Source organism: Microcaecilia unicolor, chromosome 10 (assembly GCF_901765095.1).
Source record: "Microcaecilia unicolor chromosome 10, aMicUni1.1, whole genome shotgun sequence".
Taxonomy (NCBI): domain Eukaryota; kingdom Metazoa; phylum Chordata; class Amphibia; order Gymnophiona; family Siphonopidae; genus Microcaecilia; species Microcaecilia unicolor.
This window is the reverse complement of record NC_044040.1, coordinates 7,191,233-7,214,350: the sequence shown is the minus strand read 5'-3', so window position 1 is coordinate 7,214,350 and position 23,118 is coordinate 7,191,233. Positions and strand designations below refer to the sequence as shown.

Sequence of the window (23,118 nt, the reverse complement as noted above, 5' to 3'; positions counted from 1 at the left end):
CATTGGACCCCGCTCCATTTCCTACTGCCTCCACCCCCCTATCTTGATCCGCCCCCTCACTGAACCCCGCCTCTCACCAGATCCGCCCCTTTCGCTCAATCCCTCCCCTTCTCTGGATCCGCCCCTTTCGCTGAACACCGCCCCCTCCGCTTAATCCCCTCCCTTTCCCCCCCAAGGAGGTCAATGAACCTCAGTTCCTTTAGAGTCATTCCTCCCACTGAACTCCGCCCCTCCCCCAACTTTCCCTCTCTGGATCCGCCCCCTTATGAAACTCCTCCCCTCTACGGACAGCGCCCCTCCCTCCCCTCAGTAATTATGGCGGCGCTGTGTCGGTGGGTTCGTGGTATGCGGCTCTGGAGACCGAGTCTGGGGCGGCTCCGTGGCAGGAGCAGCGCCGCCTCTGAGCCGCTCACTGTCCGGCGGCAGCAGGAGGGCGTCAGGTGCACCAGAGTGGGGATACGGGGTCCGTAGAGCGGCGACAGGGATTAGTCCCCCCCCCCCCCACCTCATAGCGAATGCGGGGTCTCAATGTACCGCTTTTCCTTCCCCCAGCGCTGACTGTAGGGGCTCTGCATAGAGTCCCTCCTCCATGAATATAGGGGCTCAGAATACCACCCTCCCCCCCCCAACACAGACTGCAAGGGGCTCAGTATTCAACCCCCTCCCCCCCCCCCCCCAGCACTGTCCTATGGATGAGCCTCTACACACCTGACCCTTATGCACTTTACTAGCCGAGGGGCTGCGCTTGAATTAAGTGGCTTAAAGCTAATCCTTACACGTTTACCCCATTGCATGTAGGAATTTAAAGGGCTGATTTCCCAGCTGTATTCACTAAGATAAACAAAAGTGCAGTTCTTGCATGCAGTGATGTAAACCCAGGACTGGGTCAGCCTGTCAGGCAAATCTGGAACCAGTTGGCAACCCTAATTTTTCTGATCATGAGAGCATCCTGAGGACATGCTTTCTGCTGCATAACCAGAGACCGGAGTTGGGGCAGGGGAGGGTGTCTGCTGGCCCCTGTGTAACTGGAAGAGAGAGAGGGGGGGGGGGATTGGGTTAGGGAAGGATGCCTGCTTCTCCCTGCTATACCAGAGGAGTGGAAAGTGTACCCCCTGGAGCAAGGCTGACTAGACATCTTACACCAGAGGTTCTCAGCCCAGTCAGGTTTTCAAGCTATCCAAAATGAATGTGCACCAGATAGATTTGCATAGAATGGAGGTAGTGCATGCAAAATCTTTTAAATTTTATTTATTTTTAGCACTTGATATACCACAAGTGATCCTTGCATTTACAATTTCTATTGCAGGTACTTTGCATTGTCCCTAATGGACTCACAATCTAAAGTACAATATTTGTTATATTATCTCATGCATATTCATTGTGGATATCCTGAAAATCTGACTGGCTTGGTGTGTCCTGAGAAGTGGATTGAAAACCACTGTCCTAGATAAAAGTGGCTCTGTGGGCTGCTAATTCATTTACTTTGCAGGATTTGTTTATTCAGATTACTTTATTTGCATGACATTATGCAGGTAACATAACAAAAATAATTTACAAAACAGTAATAACATAAAATTACAGTGACCAGGGTGATGTCCAAGTTCTGGTCCTTATTGTCCCTGGTCAGATCACATTTCTTGCCTTGTGGCTGCTACAGGTGCCATTTCTTCTGCTTTCTCCTAGGATTATATAGAAGTTTTCCTGCTCACTTTGGGAAATGTGTGTCTGATATACTTGTATTCTGCACCGTGCATTTCTGTTTCTCTGGTGTTCTAAGGCACATTGCAGTTTTTAATTGTATTTCATAGGTGGGATTGCACCTCTTTTGGGTCTTGGAGTTAAGGCTGGCTTGGTGAGCAGGTTTATTGTACATATAGTTGACTGTACTTTTTCCAGGGCTCAGTATTACTTCAGATAGTTTCTGGTACATAAGAATAGCCATACTGGGTCAGACCAATGCTCCATCTAGCCCAATATCCTGTTTCCAACAGTGGCCAATCCAGGTCACAAGTATCTGTCAGAAACCCAAACCGTGGCAACATTCCATGCTAAGCAGTGGCTTCCCCATGTCTGTCTCAATAGCAGACTACGTTACCACTGTACCATACCATGGTATGGGATTTGCGTTACAAGACGTATGAGAAACATGGGTGATATGATACAGACGTTAAAATATCTGAAAGGTATTAATCTGCAAATGAACCTTTTCCGGAGATGGGAAGGCAGTAGAACTAGAGGGCATGATATGAGAGTGAAGGGGGGCAAACTCAAGAAAAATGTCAGGAAGTATTTTTCACGGAGAGAGTGGTGGATGCTTGGAATGCTCTTCCACGGGAGGTGGTGGAGAGGAAAACGGTAACGGAATTCAAACATGCATGGGATAAACATAAAGGAATCCTGCTCTCCTCAGAAGCTTAGCCGAGATTGGGTGGCAGAGCCGGTGGTGGGAGGGGGGGGGGGCTGGTTGGGAGGTGGGGATTGTGCTGGGCAGACTTATACGGTCTGTGCCAGAGCCGGTGGTTGGGAGGCAGGGATAGTGCTAGGCAGACTTATACGGTCTGTGCCCTGAAGAGGACAGGTAGTATACACAAAAAGTAGCACATATGAGTTTATCTTGTTGGGCAGACTGGATGGACCGTGCAGGTCTTTTTCTGCCGTCATCTACTATGTTACATCTTCCGGCAAAGAGTTCCAGAGCTTAACTATTAATTGAGAGAAAAATATTCCCTCCTATTTGTTTTAAAGGCATTTCTATGTAACTTCATTGAGTGTCCCCCAGTCTTTGTTGTGTTTTTTTTGAAAGAGTAAAAAAATAAATTCACTTCTAGTCGTTCTACACCACTCAGGATTTTGTAGAACTCAAGTCATACCTCCCCTCATCCATCTCGTTTCCAAGCCCTAACCTCTTCATCCTTTCCTCATACGAGAGGAGTTCCATCCCCTTTATCATTTTGGTCCTTCATCTTTGAACCTTTTCTAATTCCGCTGTATCTCTTTTGAGATACGGTGACCAATGCTGAACGCAATACTGAAGGTGAGATGACATGGTAGTGGAGGGAGTTTGTATTGCTGTTGCTGAGATGACACCAAATTGGAATATTATTCTTTGTATGATGAGTAGTAGGGGGAAGTGTCCTAATTCTGCTCTGCATCTGACCAAGCGTGAGGGCAGCTGTTTTCCGGATATGTGCACAGTGTTTGCATTAACGAAGCATTTCCAGGGTGGCATTCTGCCCATGTCCTGCTCATGGTTTTACAACAGGACATCTAGGTTCAGTGGGTGCCTATTTTTATACAATTTTGATAAAATACTAGTGCCCACATTGAAAATGCACCCAAGTCCAGGAGTATGTAGAATATGCAAATACAAAGGTAGATTAGCATTTTTGATCATCAGTGACCTCACCCATGCTCTACCCAGCCTGTGCCCCTGACAGTGTCTGCAGTAAAAGTACATGCGTTCATGCCAATGGGCATTCATGTATGCCTGCTCTGATTTTATAAAATAAATTGTACATGTTTATATGCCACTTATGCACAACAATAACTCTATAAAATTACTCCCAATGTGCTGATGCTTTGTTCCAGGCAGATTATTTTGAATAACCCCAAAAAGAGGAACGCTCTATCTCTCGCCATGCTCCACAGCCTGCGTCAGGACATCCTGCAAGACCTCGAAAGCAAAGAGCTGAGAGTCATTATTATTGCAGGTATTTGCTTTCCATTCCTCTCTCCTCCCTCTCCCCAGCAAGATTGGCTACCTGAGGAATACTTCAGTTTGTGTTTTCATTCAGATCAGAAATTAAATCCTGCAGCCGGCTGAAAGTCTTTGCAGGAGAGTCTGCATTTCTTTTGAGCTCTCTGGTTTCCTCCTGTTTTTGTAGGTTTCCAGTTCAATCGCAACTGGATTCTGTTGGTCTGATACTATGAGCCCATATTTTCAAGCTCTCCAGGGAAAGGAGGTAGTTATTTATAAACCCCACTCCCACTCCCTATATCAGCCTGTGCACTGCCAGTCCTTGATCAGTGGTTACAGACCATGGCTCCCACTAAATACCAAAGATGGAACAAAGAGTGGAGTCAACAGTCGCATATAGGAACCAGATGATTCTTTATTGCCAGCGTCAACTAAATTTGAAGAACCCAACAAAGCTGTGTTTCGGCATAAAAATACTTGCATCAGGGGTCAAAAGAATATCTTATTCAGTGGCGGCTCTACCATTAGGCCACCTGAAGCGGGGAGCCGCAGGCAGCACTCTTGTGAGGAAGCATCGCCCCTTCTCTCCCCAACCCCCTTCCATGAAATTACCTTTTTCCTTTCTTGTTTTTCAAAGGAAGGTGGCAGCAGCAACTCCCATAGGCTGCCCTGGCGCTGGTCCCAGCCCCTTCTCTTTACTGCGGGCAGCCCGCCTCCAAGGAAACAGGAAATTATATCAAAGAGACAGACCACCCACAGTATAGAGAAGGAGCCAGGACCGGTGGCAGGGCAGCCTATGGGAGTTGCTGCCACCGCCTTCTTTTGAAAAACAAGAAATGAATAGAAAAGGTAATTTTGGGGAAGGGGTTTAAGGAGGGAAGGGTAGGGGAGGTGGTAGCAGAGGCGCTGGAGCGTCAAAATGTGGAGGAGTGGCCTAATGGTTGGTTAGTGCAGTGGGCTTTCATCCTGGCTACTTGGGTTGTATTCCCACTGCAGTTCCTTGTGACCTTGGGCAAGTCACTTAACCCTCCATTGCCCCATGTACAAAAACTTAGATTGTGAGCCCTCTAGGGACAATGAAAGTACCTGCATATAATGTATACAGTGCTGGGTATGTCTAGTAGCTCTATAGAAATTATTAGTAGCAGTAGTAGTCTTGGCCCACCCCTGATTTTATTGTCTGACAGTGGAAACACGCAATTACCGGTTCTGAATTTATATCACACTCCTAAAAGAGCGATAAAAAAGTAGCAGTACAAGTGAAGGTGCTTACTACACCGCTCAATCGCGTTATAAATAGCCCCCAGATAACCTGAGAACTTATACAAAAAGAACTTGAAACTAGATTTGGTGAAACGTCTTAATTAATTTATTATTTCAAAATAGACCCTTGCAAAGATGGGTGCCTCTAGAAGCAACAGGCACACCCTTCCTTAATATTTACAGGTTATATACCCTTTCTTTTTGGTTACGTTAAGAATCTGCCCCTAAGTTTCTCATTGGATATTGATCACATTTACCAACCCCCAATACATCATTGCTAATTACTACTACTACTTATCATTTCTAAAGTGCTACAAGACGTACACAGCGCTGTACATTTGAACATGAAGAGACAGTCCCTGCTCGACAGAGCTTACAATCTAATTAGGACAGACAAATAGGACAAATAAGAGATAAGGGAATATTAAAGTGAGGATGATAAAATAAGGGTTCTGAACAAGTGAATAAGGGTTAGAATAGGAGTTAAAAGCAGCATCAAAAAAGGTGGGCTTTTAGCTTAGATTTGAAGACGGCCAGAGATGGAGCTTTACCTACCGGCTCAGGAAGTCTATTCCAGGCATATGGTGCAGCAAGATAAAAGGAACCAAGTCTGGACTTAGCGGTGGAGGAGAAGGGTGCAGATAAGAGAGATTTACCCAGTGAACGGAGTTCCCGGGGAGGAGTGTAAGGAGAGATGAGAGTGGAGAGGTACTGAGGAGCTGCAGAGTGAATGCATATGACAGTCCTGTGAAAATTTTCCATCACCCAAGCAGCTGAGCCTCTATCCATTGTTAGTTCTGCTTGGTTTTCATTTGTTTATTTTCAAATCTTTATGTGAGTGCTTTGCATGTTTCACCTCCCCCTTTGTCCATAGTTTTACAGCTTCATGGTCTCATGCTTAGATAAATTGTTATTTCAGCTCTTTGGGCTTCTTACCCCCCCCCCCCCCCACCCCCTTTCTTCTCTCTCTCTCCCTGTCTCAGCACTTTTATCACTTTGCACACATTGCTTTAAGCTAACAGAGTTCCTTTTGTTAATGATTTTAAAAAACTATAATATGGTGATTTCTGTTAGAAAGGGCCTACAGAAGTATAGATATACTTCCATCCCTAAAGAGTTCGTTTTCTACCAGGGCATAAGTTATTTTTGCAATTATGTTAAATTAAAAAGCAATATATTTACACCTTTCTCACAAACTGAACTCCTCACTCACGGCACTCACTCATTTATTTTTTGTTACATTTGTACCCCGCGCTTTCCCACTCATGGCAGGCTCAATGCAGTGTTCCGTTTGAGCAGTGTAGTAACAAAGTACCATATAAATTCAGAACCAGTAACTGAGTGTTTCCACTGTCAGACAATAAGATATTCTTTTGACCCCCTGACACAGGCATTTTTATGCCGCAACAGAGCTGTGTCGGATTCTTCAAATTTAGTTGACGCTGGCAATAAAGAATCATCTGGTTCCTATATGTGACTGTCGACTCCACTCTTTGTTCCATCTTTGGTTTGTTCCATTCGTGGGTGATTTTTCCTTCTGTTCTTTTTTTGTTCTCCCACTGAATGTCAGCAGAGAGGCCCGGCTAAACCATTTATCCAGATAATGGTCGCCATTATCTGGATAAATGGCTTTGCTTATCGGGCTCCGTGTTACTTCCAGTACTTATAAGATAGTTTTTATTTCTGGAAGCACAGTAAAGCATGCACATCTGAAGCTGTGGAATACAGTAACTTTCTTCTTGACAGCTGTATGACTCTTTTCTTCGGTCTTTGATTTTGCAGCTGAAGGGCCTGTGTTCTCCTCTGGCCATGACCTAAAGGAGCTGTCGTCCACACAGAACAGAGAGTACCACACTAAAGTATTTGAGACCTGTGCCGAGGTGAGGATGTGTGCTAAATGATTCACCGAGGAAAGGCATCTTGGGTTACCACAGAAAGGTGCAATATCAAATACACGACTCTTTACCCCTTTAACACAGAGACTTGGGTTGAAGCGAGGTTGAGTTTGCAGGTAGGGTCTTCCTGGCTGTGTTTCGGCGCTAAACAACACCTGCTTCAGGGGTAGTTCTGATGCAAAGAGGCTCAGGAACCCTCAGAGTCTGTTGCAGGTTCTTGAAATCCAGATTAGCTGAAGTTGTGCCTCAGCCAGATCATGATTATGGAACAGTAGCTTTCACACCATATGCTGGGGATTCAAATCATCTCTCCCTGGGAGATGTCGGGTCATCAATAAAGAACTTTAATTGTCCCAGTCTTGAAGGCCCAGTGTTCCTTCTTGTTATTAAACATATCCAACTGTTGAGTAACCTTCCCCCCCCCCCCCCCCCCCCCCCAATATCATTGGAAAGACAACTGTACATGTCAATAAGAAACCAAGAATAGTTGAAAAAAGAGCCAAGCAGTGAACAAAGCTATCAAGAGGATTTATAACAATATCCCGGTCTATGATCCCCCATGATAACCCTCCCTAACTCTTGCTTGTTTCTCTCCTTCTTTGTAGTGATGTCTCCTAGTTCTCCCTCTTCCCTTCATCTTCAGGTCCCTCACCCCCTCCATTACCATGGTTTGAGCCCAGGGCTCATCGGACATCGTGAGCTGTGTTCTTTCTACCTAAAAAGGCACACTGTTCCCCGCATTAGAAAAGCAGCGGGATGGGAGACTGGGTGACCTTAAACACGAAAGGAGAATTGTTGAGATGCATTTTCGTAAACCTGCTGGAACTTTCCTTCTGAGAGCACTGAAGATACCTCGCTACACAGTGTTTATCTATCTCACTATCTGTCTCGGGTACTTAGAATATCTTGGCCCTCTGGAGTTTCACAATCTGAGGACACTTTGCATTTATCAGTTCGGCATTGCATAAGATACGCTGTGTGAGACCAGTATATGAGCTTTCTCCATAGCAAGTCCATAGGAACGAAACAAGTTACCAACTGAACTCGGAACGATCCCCACAATTGAGATCTTTAAGAAATGTTTAAAAGCACGTCTGTTTTTTCAGGCCTTTCCAGCAGCTGAATATTGATGTGTATGACAGCTTAGTCCTGTTTTATGTACTTAAGTGTGTTAAGATATGTGATGTAATATTTGGCTTTAAAATCATTGTTTGGTTGATTTATGTAAACTGTCTAGGAAGATAGGCAAAATAGAAATCTGATAAATATACAAACTTTACTATCATCTGTTTTCTTTACAACTTTACATTTTGTACTCTGATCTGGCTAATTTGTTGTGTGACATTTTCTTATGACTACTGTTTAGCTCTGAAAGGGACATCTGAGGTTTGTGGCCTAAAGCTGTCATGTCCAGAAACTTGTTTAAAATCCTTTGGGCACAGTTCAGGCAAAAATGGCAGATGAGTAACAGACCAGTAGAGCGATGAATTTCTACAAATGCTAGAGATATCTCTTGTTATGGAACAAGCAGAACTTTATCCGCTTGTCGCAGATCACAAGGAATTAATTCCTGCTTTGTACTTATAGGTCATGATGTTGCTGCAGAGTGCTCCAGTCCCGGTAATCGCCAAGATAAATGGATTGGCAACAGCTGCAGGATGCCAGCTTGTTGCGAGTTGTGACATAGCGGTGGCGAGTGAAATCTCCAGGTTTGCCACTCCTGGAGTAAACGTTGGGCTGTTCTGCTCTACACCGGCTGTGGCCCTGGGAAGATCTGTGCCAAAGAAGGTAGGTGCAGGACAAGACCACAGTCTCAACTTTCCTTACAGATGGAGGTGAGCTCCACTCTGTCCTCGAAAGCCACACACAGGTCTGGTTTTCAGAATGTGTCTACAGAGAAGCAAAACCAAAATGCAAAAGTAATGAGAGATTATGGGGCCCTTTTATTAAGCTGCATAAGCGTCTACGTGTGCCCAACGTGCACCAAAATGGAGTTACTGCACGGCTACCACATGGCTCTTGTGGTAATTTCATTTTTGTCGCGCAGCCGAAAAATCATTTTTATTTTCTGCCGTGCATATATTATTATTTTATTTATTACATTTGTACCCCGCACTTTCCCACACATAGAAGGCTCAATGCGGCTTACATAGTAACAGTAAAAAGAATTACAAAGTCTTTAAGAAGATTATACATATTGTAGTAAACGTAATAATACTGGGGTTAACGGATAAGTAAGTTGAACGTAGGAGGGATTGAGTGTAGACGGAAATGAACGTTAGGAGGTAGGATGGAGAGGAAAGGATAGGGGGTAGCAATAAGGAAAATGGGAAACATGGTCAATGTATAGCAATCGTCGGTACAGAATCATGTGGGTAGGCTTTCTTGAAGAGATGGGTCTTCAATGCTTTTTTGAAGGGCAAATAGCCGTTGATAGTTCGGATGTGTCTTGGTAGAGCATTCCAAAGCTGGCTACCCAAAAAGGAAAAATTGGATGCTTAGGAGGATCTGTACTTGATACCTTTGCAGTTGGGAAGGTGTAAATTAAGGTAAGTACGGGAAGACGCCTGGTCATTACCGCCTGGTTACTGCATGAGACTTTACCGCTAGGTCAATGGCTGGCGGTAAGGTCTCAGACCCAAAATGGACGTGCGGCAATTTTCATTTTGCCGCACGTCCATTTTCAGCAAAAATTTTAAAAAGGCCTTTTTTACAGGTGTGCTGAAAAATGATTCTGCATGCGACTAAAACCCATGCCTACACTAGCACAGGCCATTTTTCAGCGCACCTTGGTAAAAGGACCCCTATAGAAAATTCATTAATTTGTTATGATTATGAAGACAGTGATGATCATTGTTGTTATAGTATGTTTATTATGACATTAATTTGTATGGTTATTATTAATCTAACAAAAACATGGCCATGCTGGGTGTTATTGTCTTTCTGCATCAGAGGTATGTGTAGAAATGATGGGTGGTGTATCTTGTATTGCCAGAAACAATGCCTACTTGATACAGCCTTCCTTAAGGGGCTTTTCACGAAGGTGTGGTAAGCAGTTACTGCATGAACCAGTATACGACCATGGTAATAGTTACTGCACTGGCATGACGACATGCACACTACATACGCTGGAATGAGGTGGGGAATGGGGTGGTCTGCACCTTACAGTTACCAGTGCAGATAGTGTGCACATTTACCACACAATAAGACGTTTTACTATATGAGAGGAGGCTGGGAGTGTCCCCAAAAGCACTCACTACACAGTAAGTGGAGAACCTTTGCAAAGGGACCCTCAGTAGTGAACCTTCTTCCAATGCAAATTTTAATTTTTAATGTCCTTTCATCATAGTTAATTGAGTGGTAGATATGCTACTTGGGCTTGGTCTGCTATCGATTAAGCATATCGGAACTTGGTGCTGAGGTAAAACAATTGGGCAAGTTTTGTGATGAAACCACTGCAAGATTGCCTTATCTCATTGGTTACACACACACAAAATTAGTCTTACATCCAGAAAAGACAGTAACCTGTTGGATGCCTGGCTATCACCTGTAACTGCCTTTGGTTTCCACATTTATTTGACATGGACATACCACCTATACAGTCATTTTGTTATCTAGGGGTATTATTCAACTCCCATCTCACCTTCGAACCATGAATTTCTCGACTGGTGCAACTTGGTTTTCTGACACTTCATCGCCTTTGTTCTTTACGTAGTCTTCAATTTCTCTACTTCGCATAATCAGGCATTCTTAATTTCACAATTCGACTATCGTAACTCGGTATATGTAGGTATTACCAATTACAAACTTTATATATCACTGCCACTCATTTCCTGTGTTGTGCTGAAAAAATGATCCTGTTACTCCCTTATTACGGTCTTTACATTGGCTACCAATTAATTTTCACACTGAATATAAGATCTTGTGTTCAGCCTTGAAAGGCCTACCAGGGGCATAGCCAGACTTCGGTGGGAGGGGGGTCCAGAGCCCGAGGTGAGGGGGCACATTTTAGCCCCCCCCCCCCCCCGGTGCCGCCGACCCCCCCCCCCCCGCCGCCACCACCACCACCAACAACAACAACTTTGACCCCCCCCGCCCCCCGCCGCCGACCCTCTAGACCCCCCCAGCTGCCAAACCTCCCCCGCCGTCACCTACCTTTGCTGGCGGGGACCCCAACCCCCGTCAGCCAAGGTCCTCTTCTTCCTTCGTTCTGAGTCTGATGTCGGCACGTTGTACCTGCAGGATGTCAGACTCAGAAACAGAACGAAGGAAGAAGAGCAGGGGGAAGAAGAGAGAGTTTTATGGCAGGGGGGTCCAGGGCCAAATCTACGCGGGCCCAGGCCCCCGTGGCCCCACGTAGCTACGCCCCTGCTGCCTACTTGTCAAGCATGGTTATTCCCTGTACCCCATCACGCTCTTTACATTCTTTCAATGGTCATCGTCGCACTCTTCCTGCTCCATAGAAGGTGCACTATGAAAGTACTAGAACATCTGCATTCTTTTATTTAACTCCAAAACTATGGAATGACCTACCCACTTAGATCAGATCAGAACTGTCCTACTTGAAAACATATTACTTTGAACTAGCTTATGGATCACCGAGTTCCTGATTTCTTTCTTTTTCTTTTTTTTCTCTTCGGTTCTACTATGTCTGAAGGATTTGTGAGCAGTTTCTTTCCCCGTTTTACCTTTCCCTCTCTTCTTTATCCTACGTTTGTGTGTTAACTTTCCTATCAATTTTAATGGCATTCTCATCTGGTGATTTTATGAATTTTATAAATGTAAACCACTTTGGCTAAATTCTCATTTAGTGGTGTATCATATTAATGAATAAACATAAACATTAAAAATCTTATCAGAACAATACAAGAAATATCACCTATCATTTTTATACATACCCCTGATTCAGGCAGACATCGAAACATGGCCATGTTGGGTTATATTAAGATTGCTTTGTGCTGTCTATTTTTATTATCATTCTTTATGCACCTGTACAGTATGTGTAATTGTTTTTAAGTATGTTTATACTGTTCCCCTGTTTTGCATTTTGAGTTTGCTTTTGTGTCCACATTTTCTTGTGTAGAATGTAGCTTCTCTGTTGTGGTCTGGTGTACAGAATGTCCACAATAAGTATTCTTGAGAGATACTGCCTAGCCTGTGCCTTAAGAGCCAGGTTCGCTTTGTATATCCTGGTTACCTTGAAAACCAGACCCTTTTCCTAGCTTTGACTCCCAAGCCCAGCTTTCATTCTTCACCCTGGTAATGACTGCCAATGATGCACTAGCGGTTTTATGAATGTATGAGGCCTTTTCATGATATTTTACATGTATTTGTCAAGTTGTTTTTCTAAATAAAATATTAACAAATCACAGCTTCCAAGGTTCATGCAGTTTTCACAGTAACGAAGAACGGTAGTCATAGAAACAGAGAAAAATTAAGCCCATCCATGCCATCTACTCTCCCTATCACTACTACTACTACTACTATTTAGCATTTCTATAGTGCTACAAAGCGTACGTACGCCCTTAGAGATCCTATGTACTTCTCCCAAGCTGTCTTGAATTCAGATATTGTTTTCGTCTCCACCACTTCCACCTGGAGGCTGTTCCACAAATTCACCACCCTTTCCGTGAAGAAGTATTGCCTCAGGTTACTTCTGAGTCTAGTCCCCATATATCAAAATGTTATTTTATTTTAAAAACTTATAACCCGCCTAAACCTAGACGGGTTCCAAAAAACACATTTAAAAACACAAAACACACAATTTCACATGTAATAATTTCATCAATATAATCAGCAAAAACATTCTATATATCAAAATATGTATAAAGTAGAAATCCTTCTAGCCACTTAACAGAAAAGCTTTCAGAAATAGATGTGTTTTAAAGACTTTCTTAAACTGTCGCAATCCACTGCTCATCCACAAATGTCCAGGTAATTTATTCTAAGGACAGGACCGGCCAAAAAAAATAGCTGTAGCCCTAGTATCTGCATATCTTATCCGTAGCAACTTCTCAACAGAAAGCCAAATACCTGTCTCAGATCTCAAGAAGCAGCGACGGCATAAAACCAAAACTTATGACACATACCCTATTTTCACATATATAACTCATGGGGGGGGGGGGGGTTCGCTAAGAGGTGCGGGGGTATACACAAGTGAGGGCCATACGCACGTTTCTTTACAAAACCAGCGCTTTTCAATAGGAGTAATATATAATTTTAATGCAGGGTATACACAATTTTACTTAGAAAATTGGCTTTTTTTTCTATGGGATATATATATGTGTGTAGGTTATATACGTGAAAATACAGTACCAAAGTACACCCAAATAAATGGCCTGATAAATCCAACTAGAATCTTCTACAACTCAGTCAAAACCTCTTAGGGGCAGAGCTAAAGCAGACAGCCGCAGAAGTGAACTGAATGCACAACGGACCCTGACGAAGTTAACGAAACTTTGACCATTGTCAGCCGTGGACAGCAGGAAGACACTTTGCATCTTTATAAGATAAGTTTTTTATTTTGTTCTTGGACTTTAAAAGTAAATAATCTGTGGAGGTTTTTCTGCCTATGATGACAGCAATCACTCCTAAGAGCTAATGGCTTGTGTGCCCAAAAGAAAGGAGTCTGTTCTTTTCCTCCATATTTCTATGATATAAATCTGTTTAATATTCACACTTTAAGGGACTTAAGAGTTTCATCTCAGTCATAGGTGCCGACTCCGTGGGTGCTGTGGGTGCTCGACCACCCCCAATATTTCACCGGAAGTTCCCTTCGCCGGCAAGGTGCCCACCATCGCCTTCCTGCGTGCTGCCCAGAATTTTAAAAGTCATCTTACCTCGGGGTCTCGGCGACAGCAGTGAAAGGCGAGCAGGCTCGGCACTTCAGCCTTCCCTTCTCTCTCTCTCAGCTCTGGTCCTGCCCTCATTTCCTGTTTACGCAAGGGCGGGACCCAGTGGTGTACCAAGGGGAGGCGGTGAGGGCGGTCCGCTCAGGGTGCACGCCGCTGGGGGGGTGCCGCGTGCCGGTCAGCGTCGTTCGTTTCCATGCTCCCTCTGCCCCGGAACAGGAACCTGTTCCGGGGCAGAGGGAGCATGGAAACGAACGACGCTGACCGGCGCGCGGCACCCCCCCAGCAGCGTGCACCTGGGGGGGGGGTTCTTTTGTGGGGGGGTCGCGCTGCACGGGGGGGGGGGCAGGGCGCATCGGCGATCCGCCCCGGGTGTCAGTGCCCCTTGGAACGCCACTGGCAGGACCACAGCTGAGAGAGAGAGAAGGGAATGCTGAAGTGCTGAGCCTGCACGCCTTTCACTGTCTGCTGCCACCGGGACCCCGAGGTAAGATGACTTTTAAAATTCGGAACTCAGAGGGAGGGAGGGAGGGCCTGGAACTGGGAGGGAGGGAGGGGGACCTGGAACTCGGAGGGAGGTGGGGGGAGAGGGAAGGAATGCACCACCTGTAAAAAAATATAAAAAATTTCAGCACCCCCAATCATTTTGAAAAGTTGGCTCCTATGATCTTAGTAATATTTGTGAGGAGAGGATTGTTGTTAGATGCTGATAATGCCAGCAGGCTATTCGTTATGCCAAATACTGTGCTGCTCAAATTATAATTACAGCCTGCTCAGAAGTGTCTAACATTTTCCGTCCCCCGCCCGTTTTTGTAACAAATACCCCCCCCTTCCTCCAACTCCTCTTCCTTTGTGAAACTGCCACCAGTCACGGGTACATTCTTCGCCATGACTGGCAGCCACTACACTTTTTGTTTGAGTTATTTCTACGTGATATTTTACAAACATCCTTTAACATCTCCGTTAGTGATATCGATACAGCTCAGTTTCACAGGCTTATATGTATACACCGTGTTTTTGCTGCTGCTTATCTGATTCTTTTTATAGCTGTGGTAGAGGGTAAATCTGAGACTTAAGCGTATTTTGGTTGTATATCGGAAATGATATTACATTAACACAGTTCTTTTGTTTTAAACACAGTCTGGGTTTTGTGAAATTTATGTCAAGCATGAAATCGTGGTTAAACTTGACCAGACTGTTATTTGTAAAAGTGCTTAAGAGTTGTACCAGCACCGCTTGGTCCAAAACAAAGACTCTTCTGTTTAGTTCAGCTTATTATTCCTGATAAACCTTTCAATGAAACATCAACAAAGCATTTTACATTAGTAATAAATAGTATTATTACAATCAGTAATAACCAACCATTTAACATGTACATAAAAGCAGCTATAAATCACCATCAAAAAAAACAATTTACATCAGTAGAAAATTACCAGTAAAAGAAGTACAAAAAGATTATGATGACCGACAATAAAACCTCCTCAAACCAAAACATACATTACAGTACTACAAACAGAGGGAGAGTAATTAGAGAACAAAAGAAGGGAATCACTACATTGCAAGGATAACTGGTGCCAGCAACAACAACCGATCATCATCTACAGACAGTAGGTCTGCTGAAAGAGACAAAGCCTGGCGGAATCACAGGTAGGAAGGGAAGAATTCCACAAAATGGAGCTGGAGAGCTAATGCATCGATGCATTTGTTCCATTCAGTTTGCAGATATTGTGAAGTCATGTTTCTGTCATCTTCAAATGTTGGTCAACTGAAGCCTCTACCTGCTTTTGTCATGAGTAAGCTCGACTACTGCAATTCTCTTTTGACTGGATTGAGTAAATCCAGCCTTTGTTTGCAACTGGTGCAAAATAGCTGCCCACTTAATAACAGGATCTAAGAGATCTGATCATATTACTCCAGTGTTGTGCTGATTACGCTGGCTGCCTGTGGTAGTGCGCATCAACTTTAAGCTGTTGTGTTTTGTTTATAAATCATGCAGCGAAGAGAGGGAGCAAAGTACAAACAAAAGTCCAAAAAGCAAAACAAAAAAGTACCAGGAGCCTTCAAAAAAAAAAAAAAAAAAAGGGGGAATAAAACCTTTAATTGTGTATTTTGAGGAACAAATCTTTGAGTGGACCCAACACGGTCTGTGTTTCGGCGCTGAGCACCTGCGTCAGGGGTCGCAAAGTGTAGCAGAGTACGTATGGCTGTATGATAAAATTCAGTACATTTGATGGAAGCAATATGCTGCACCGCCGTATTGTCCCTGATTGCATACTCTCATAAACAAACTCCTCTAGTCACGAAATCAGCTTGACTTGAGTAGTTTGTTCTTGAGAGTATTTCTCTGCTTGATTTTTTGCGAAGAATACAGTCCGTCTATGCAATCGGGGACAGCACGGAGGCGCAGCATATTGCTTCTATCAAACGTACTGAATTTTATTCGTAGCTGGTGTCCTTTTTTTTCCCCTAAATCAGTTCCTCTCTTGCCCCTTCTTCTCTCTTTTCCAGTGTGAGTGAGTTGTTTGCTTTCCTATCATATTTTGTAGTTCTTTTTTCTTTTCTGAAATTTGTTTATAGCATTGTAAACCGCCAAATACTGCTAGTCAGTCCTGGCAGTATAGCAAATCTTAATAAACTGTAACTATAATCGTCAGATGGTGTGGAAACCACTAAACAATAATAATTTTTGAAGACACTGTAGTATTGGTTACAGATGCAAAATGTTTTCCCTCTCCCTGGGTTACCATAGAGGAACCTGGGTTGGACTCTATTTACCTCCGGGTTGTTTTCAGCCTTTCTTTATGTTTTGGCTATTTCAGGTTGCGCTAGAAATGCTGTTTACCGGTGAGCCCATTTCTGCCCATGATGCATTGCTGCACGGGCTCCTCAGCAAGGTCGTTCCAGAAGCAAAGCTGGAGGAAGAGACTGTGAAAATCGCTCACAAAATCTGCGAAACAAGCCGGTCCATTGTAGCCCTTGGGAAAGCCACGTTCTACCAGCAGATGGCACAGGGCCTTGGCGATGCCTACAAGATGACATCAGAAGTCATGGTGGACAATTTGATGCTTAAGGATGGGCAGGAAGGCTTGGACGCCTTCCTTCAGAAGCGCAAGCCTGTCTGGTCACACTGACCAGATGAAGCCTGAAGGCAGAGCTACTCGCAAAGAACTGAAATTTTTACCCTTTTATGATATCTTGTGAACTAATCATATGTTTATAGACAGCTGTCTTCATTTGTCTCTTAAATATTCCATGGAGGAGTGATACTGTGGTGCAGAGGGACCTCTCCGTCCCACCACCACCCCTTCTGTGGCAGAAGTGACTTGGGATTGGATGATTCTGTCTGTTCAGCTATATAAGTTCCTTCTAATAGATCAATGGAAAGATTGAGCTTTACTTGTATAAAGGTTATAAAATACAATGGTCTGAATTTGTGCTTTTCTCACTAAGTGTAAGCAGTGCCATACACATTGGATTAAGTCAGACAAGTGACTGATTCTCATACTCACTCACTCACTCACTCCTTTGTATGAGGGGAGGAAATTACAGTGCTGGAGTTCTGTGCATTGGGCCTTTGGTCTTTTCTTTATTTCCTTTTTCTAATCTGACTTTTTCTCTAGCTTCTTCTCTTTGTTATTTTAAAATTTTTGCTCTCATCTCAGCTTTTTTCACTAGTTTTCTTCATTTCTTTTTTTCTATTCCACCTTTTTCTCAGCATATCTTTCTTACTTTTCTAATTTCTTAAGATCATAAGAATAGTCATACTGGGTCAGACCAATGGTCCATCTAGCTCAATATCCTGCTTCCAACAGTGGCCAATCCAGGTCACAATTACCTGGCAGAATCCCAATGAGTAGCAACATTCCATGCTACCAATCCCAGGGTAAGCAGTAGCTTCCCTATGTCTATCTCGTAGCACACTATGGACTTTTCCTCCAAGAACTTGTCCAAACCTTTTTTAAACCCAGATACACTAACTGCTGGTACCACATCCTCTGGCAATGAATTCCAGAGCTTAACTTTTGAGTGAAAAAAATGTTCCTCCTTTTTGTATTTAAAGTTTTTCCATGTGACTTCCTTGAGTATACCCTGGTCTTTGTACTTTTTGAAAGACTGAAAAATCAATTCACTTCTACACCACTCAGGATTTTATAGACTTCAATCATATCCTCCCTCAGCCGTCTCTCTTCCAAGCTCAAGACTTAACCTTAGCCTTTCCTCATATGGAAGCAGTTCCATCCCTTTATCATTTTGGTTGCTCTTCATTGAACCTCCCCCCACCCCTCTCTCTCTGCATCTTTGTCTGTCTGCTTCTTCCACCCTTCATATTTTGAATTTTATATTTCCTTATCCTCTGTTCTCTTTAGAGTATTTTTCTTTACTCTTACATCACTTATGTATGTCCTCCTTAGTTCAGTGTCCTTCTCTTTATACCGATGAGTGCTCTTATTTTTGCCAAAAAATATGAGATTTTCATTCTGTTGACCAGTCTTACAAAACAGATTGCTGGAAAGTCCCAAACTGGCAGTTGATTTATTTCTTCCTGGATGCCTTCTCGTAATCTGGTGATTATTGGTATCGTTTTCCATCAGCAGTGTCTTGTTAAGTGGATTGGGAGGCTAATTTGCTTAGGACAAAGTCCGGTGTGTATAAATTATCAGGGAGCACAAAAGAAAAAGTCTAAAGGTAAACCCTCTCTGTAACAACAAAATACACCAATAATTCAGTGGAAAGAGCATGTTGATGGCTTTCTTGGGCTAGTAGTGAGTCATGTTAGACCAGTGGTTCTCAGCCCACTCCTCGGATCACGCCTGGCTATTCAGGATTTGCGTAGAATGGAGGTAGTTCATGCAAGTTCATTCCATGCATATTCATTGTAGATATCCTGAAAATATGGCTAACTGTGTCTCGAGGACAGAGTTGAGAACCCCGAGCCTAGTGGTCCAGCGTTACCAAGAATCTGAATTCTCGGTGCAGGCTTGTTTCTAATTCAGTTCATTAATTTGATACGCTGCCAACAATTCAAAGACATATAGAGGGACATTTTGATAAGACGTCTAAGTCCGACTTTGAACGCTTTGCTCAAAACATCTAGAATCCAAGGGGGAACATAGCGATTTTCAAAATAACAAAACATCTATCTTGGGTTTTTTTTTTTTCTAAGTTGGCCACTTGCTATTTGTTTTTTGTGATCTGTTCATTTATCTTTTTGGGCCATTTTTTGAAAAAAAAAAAGTCCAAGTGAAAAATGCACAAAATCAAGCCTTTGCAATGTAGGAGGAGCCAGCATTCTTAGTAGACTGGCCACACAGACATCCCAGCAGAGCTGTAGGGCACTGCAGTGGACTTCACATGAAAGGTCTCAGGTACACATCTCACTGTTGCCCCCTTACATTCTGTGATGAGCCCTCCAAAGCCCACCAAAAACCTACTGTACCCAACTATACACCACTACAAATAGCCCTTACGTCTGCAGGTGTCACCTATGTGTGGTTATAGTGCGTTTTAGAGGGCTCACAATTTCCACCACAAGTGGAACAAAGTGAGAAATTGGTCTGGATCCTCTTTTCTCCAGTGGAGTGCACCAACCACTAGGCCACTCCAGAGACTTGCTTGCTGCTCTAATAAGACTGGCCATAACATGTGAAGCTGTCATAGAGGCTGGTATGCACTGTTTCATTTACATCTTTGGGGGGGGGGGGGGGCTGGGAGGGGGTCATTCCTTTATTTTTCCAGTGGTCATTTAGGGAACATTTTTGTGGCTTAGTTATTAAAACAGGTTTAGTGCAAAACATGTTCATTTTTGTCCTAAACATTTTGGTTTTGTTCCATTATGGCTGAAAAATGTCCAAAGTGTTAGGCATACCCTAATCCTGCCCCCAACACCCCCCCCCCCCCCCCCGTATGACTTGGACACACTGCAGATGAACCACATAGATAAACATCTGTAAAATAGGTTTCAAAAATAGCAATGTGAACATTTTGGCAAGCAAAACATCCAAATGCTGCTTTATGCCACTTTTTAAATGTTTTTCTCTTTCAAAAATGAGCCCCATAGCAGTTCACATAATTAACAGTAAAACAGTGTCAGTACCCCACAGCCACTTAGAGGGTCTATCCACAACATATCTGAGGTTTGCCTGCACCTGCCGCTTGTGTTCTACACTAGCACCCTCCTCCCACTGCCTGGGTCACAACTGCCTCTAGGTGAGTCTCCCACTCTCAAATTATCCCCAGTGATTTCTAGGTTACTGGGGCCACACTCCCAGTGGTCCCACAGTGCCTAGAAAGCACCCACAGACCCAACGCACAAGACACCAGGATTCTTAGTCAGTCCAGACAAGCAAAGGTAATAAACTAAAAATGTTTGTCATGAAAAATTAGAGAAATAAACAGAAAAGGTGCAAACAGTAACCAGTAACTGAAATATGGATCAATTATAACACTATCTAAACATTTGTTTACTATCTAAATAGTACATGGGGAGATCAGGACATATAGCTGCTCACAAGTTATCAAATATAACTGTTCAAAGGGCTTCAGCAAAGAGATCTTTCTCCCTCTTCTACCTGGCTAAGACTGGGGCAAAAGCCAGTACATCCTAGATGACTTGAGCTCCTGGGTCAATCAAAGCTTAGAACAACAAGTTTTAAAAGTAGCTGGCCACATCACTGGAGGCTAACAACTTCACTGTGTTAGACTAAAGAAGGAACAGTCATTTCTCTGTAACAGCTTTAACCCATTAGTGCCCAATGTTCCCATATTTGTTTCCACATAAGGGAACGTTGGGCACTAATGGGTTAAACATAAACATGCACCACCTGCTGGCCAAACTAGGGAAATACACTTCTAGAAATACAGTTTACAGGCTTAAAACCCACTGTTTTGTCACAAACAGCAATAAGGTTTAGTTTTGATTTACATTTGCAAATTGGAATAAAACGTGTCCCTGAAATGCTGCTTTTACACGATACTCTCCTTTAACTCATTCAAGGGCAAAATCTTTGTCACATAACTGAGCTTTTTCTCTATTTTCTGCACTTCTAAATCAGACCCAAGATCTAGTTCAGAGCCATGACATTGCACATGGTGTGTGAGCAGGCCAGAGAACAACAGCAGGACTTCAATTTCACGCACTTTCCCTCAAAAACAGATTATGTTCTGATTTATTTCATGGTCTGCAGTTACATTAGCCAAGTGTTTTCCTCCATGTTAAAAGGAAATGCAGGCCATTCGCTGAAGTTCTACTGCTAGACATAACCTTCCACAGAATTTCTTAGCTCAGCAGCCTATTTTGGTACTTGGTAGACACATGGGGACAACATTTGTCCCCTTCTCCGCAGGCTCTGTCTCTGTCCCCGCCTCATCTCTACCCTCTCTGTCCTCATCTTCAGAAGCCTTGAACACTTATGATTTAGGTTTAAATGTTTTTATTAAGGTATAAAAAGGAACAATATTATGTGCAACTGTTTATAAATCACAAATAGAAAACAATATCCCCCCCCCACACACACACACACACAATACCACCACCACCCTCTACTCTTCCAACCGCAACAATAGCTGACTTCTACTACCCCAAGAAACCATAGTCCACCCTGTTAAAATGTCCAGGGGTACAAAATACAACCTGCTCTGTATGCCCTAGTGGGGGAGAAATAAGCCCTACAAAGCGCTGTTATGATGTTTTAATCTATGGATGAATAATAAGTCATCAGCAATCTCAGGTTTCAGTCTAGCTCTACTAGTACTTATCATTTCTAAAGCGCTATGTAGAAATATACTGTCACTCACTCTCAGTGAAATACAGGCCAATGGCTCAGGCTAAGAGCTAGGCCTCTTAAAATCAAAAACCATCTCTGACTGCAGCTCAAGCTGAAGTGAATTCCCAGAGAGCCTGCAAGGGAGGGGGCATTTGCTCTTGTCAACAATGCTGGGACTGGCACCTGCGGGAAGTCATGAGCAAGATGTTATGGCTAATGCAAGATAGTAGAGGGTCAGGTGCAAGTAGAGGGAGGGGAAGCTGAGGAGGGCAAAATGACCTGTGAAGTCATTTCTTCGCAGATGTTGTCCTAAACATAATTTGTTTATAGTTAGAGTTTGGGAACATGTGAAGTCATTCTTATCAACTGATAAGGGCCAAGAGCTCTGGTGAGAAAGCTAGGGTCCATTGAAATGAATAGGGTCAAAATGGTATAAAAAGGGCAGCCTAGAGGGTATTAGATCAGAAGACTAGAGAGAAGAGCAGAGAAGGCTACAGAAGACTTCAGAAGGCTGGAGACAGACGTGTCGTGAAGTGCTGTTCTACCATATGAATACCTGGCTGTACTGCCTTTGGGTGAGATGCTGATCCTAATAAACTATCTTACTATATCTATTGAATACTGGGTTTCTTTCTAATTATTGAGTTTTCTACTGCCCGGACAGGGTAAAACTGACAGATGACATGACAATGAGCAGATACAAGGTTGGAGTAATTAAGTATTTTGAGGGAACATGCAATCCTTTTCAGGATAGTAGAAAGCCCATGGCTTCCGCTGCCCAACAGAGGTGGCAGACCTAATTATTTTCAGCTACTAGACGTATGCAGCGCTGTACACTTGAACATGAAGAGACAGTCCCTGCTCGACAGAGCTTACAATCTAATTAGGACAGACAAACGGGACAAACAAGAGATAAGGGAATATTAAAGTGAGGATGATAAAATAAGGGTTCTGAACAAGCTCTCCTGTTTCCACAGTCCTTCCTGCAATAGAAAATGTGGCCAGTACTTTTGCTTGTTTTCCCAAAAAATAAAACATCGTTGTCTGCATCACTCAAACATAAATAACTGTCCAATCCATTAACAGCCTTCAAAGTAGAGAATGACATGGGGACAAAGTTTGTCCCTGTCCCCGTGTCATTCTCTACTTTGGAGTCTTCTCTGCTGGTAGTTGGGTAGGAGTTGGCCCCCCATTCTCACTACTCAGCTGCTTCTGCCTTTTGCCCCTGCTGCACATGGGTGGTGGGGGAGAAGAGCAGATAGACACAGCCAATGGGAAGGCAGGAAGAAGAAGCAAGAGGAAAAGACATTATAAAAGGGTGCGACAAGACTGAGATACCAGTGAACCATGAGTGCTCTTACTGCTGATTGCAAGGTACTAGTTTTTAGTATGTCTTTTATTTAGTGTGATATGGATTTGATTATGTACGTGCTGTTGTGTAACCGCCTAGAATCCCAGAGGTAACAGTTAATTTGAGTACTACTGAGTTACACAATATTCAATGATTGATATGTTAGAAAAGGTCAGTAAAATATATACTAGATAAAGATTTTTATGGCAAAACATTGTGAATTTTTCTTTCACTATTAAGAGTGAACATATACACATTTTTTTCCAATAGCTCACACTGCATAAGGTTGGCAGTGAAA

General features: G+C 43.3%; 1 protein-coding gene across 1 annotated transcript; it reads left to right on the top strand.

The window, feature by feature from the left end:
* The first annotated feature begins 296 nt into the window (after positions 1–296).
* On the top strand, positions 297–17,122 carry ECHDC3 (enoyl-CoA hydratase domain containing 3). The gene is made up of 5 exons (XM_030217067.1): positions 297–440; positions 3,589–3,710; positions 6,743–6,840; positions 8,443–8,643; positions 16,526–17,122. Exons 1-5 carry the CDS (start codon positions 316–318, stop codon positions 16,835–16,837), a joined length of 858 nt encoding a protein of 285 aa, XP_030072927.1. The 5' UTR covers positions 297–315; the 3' UTR covers positions 16,838–17,122.
* The last annotated feature ends 5,996 nt before the right edge of the window (positions 17,123–23,118 follow it).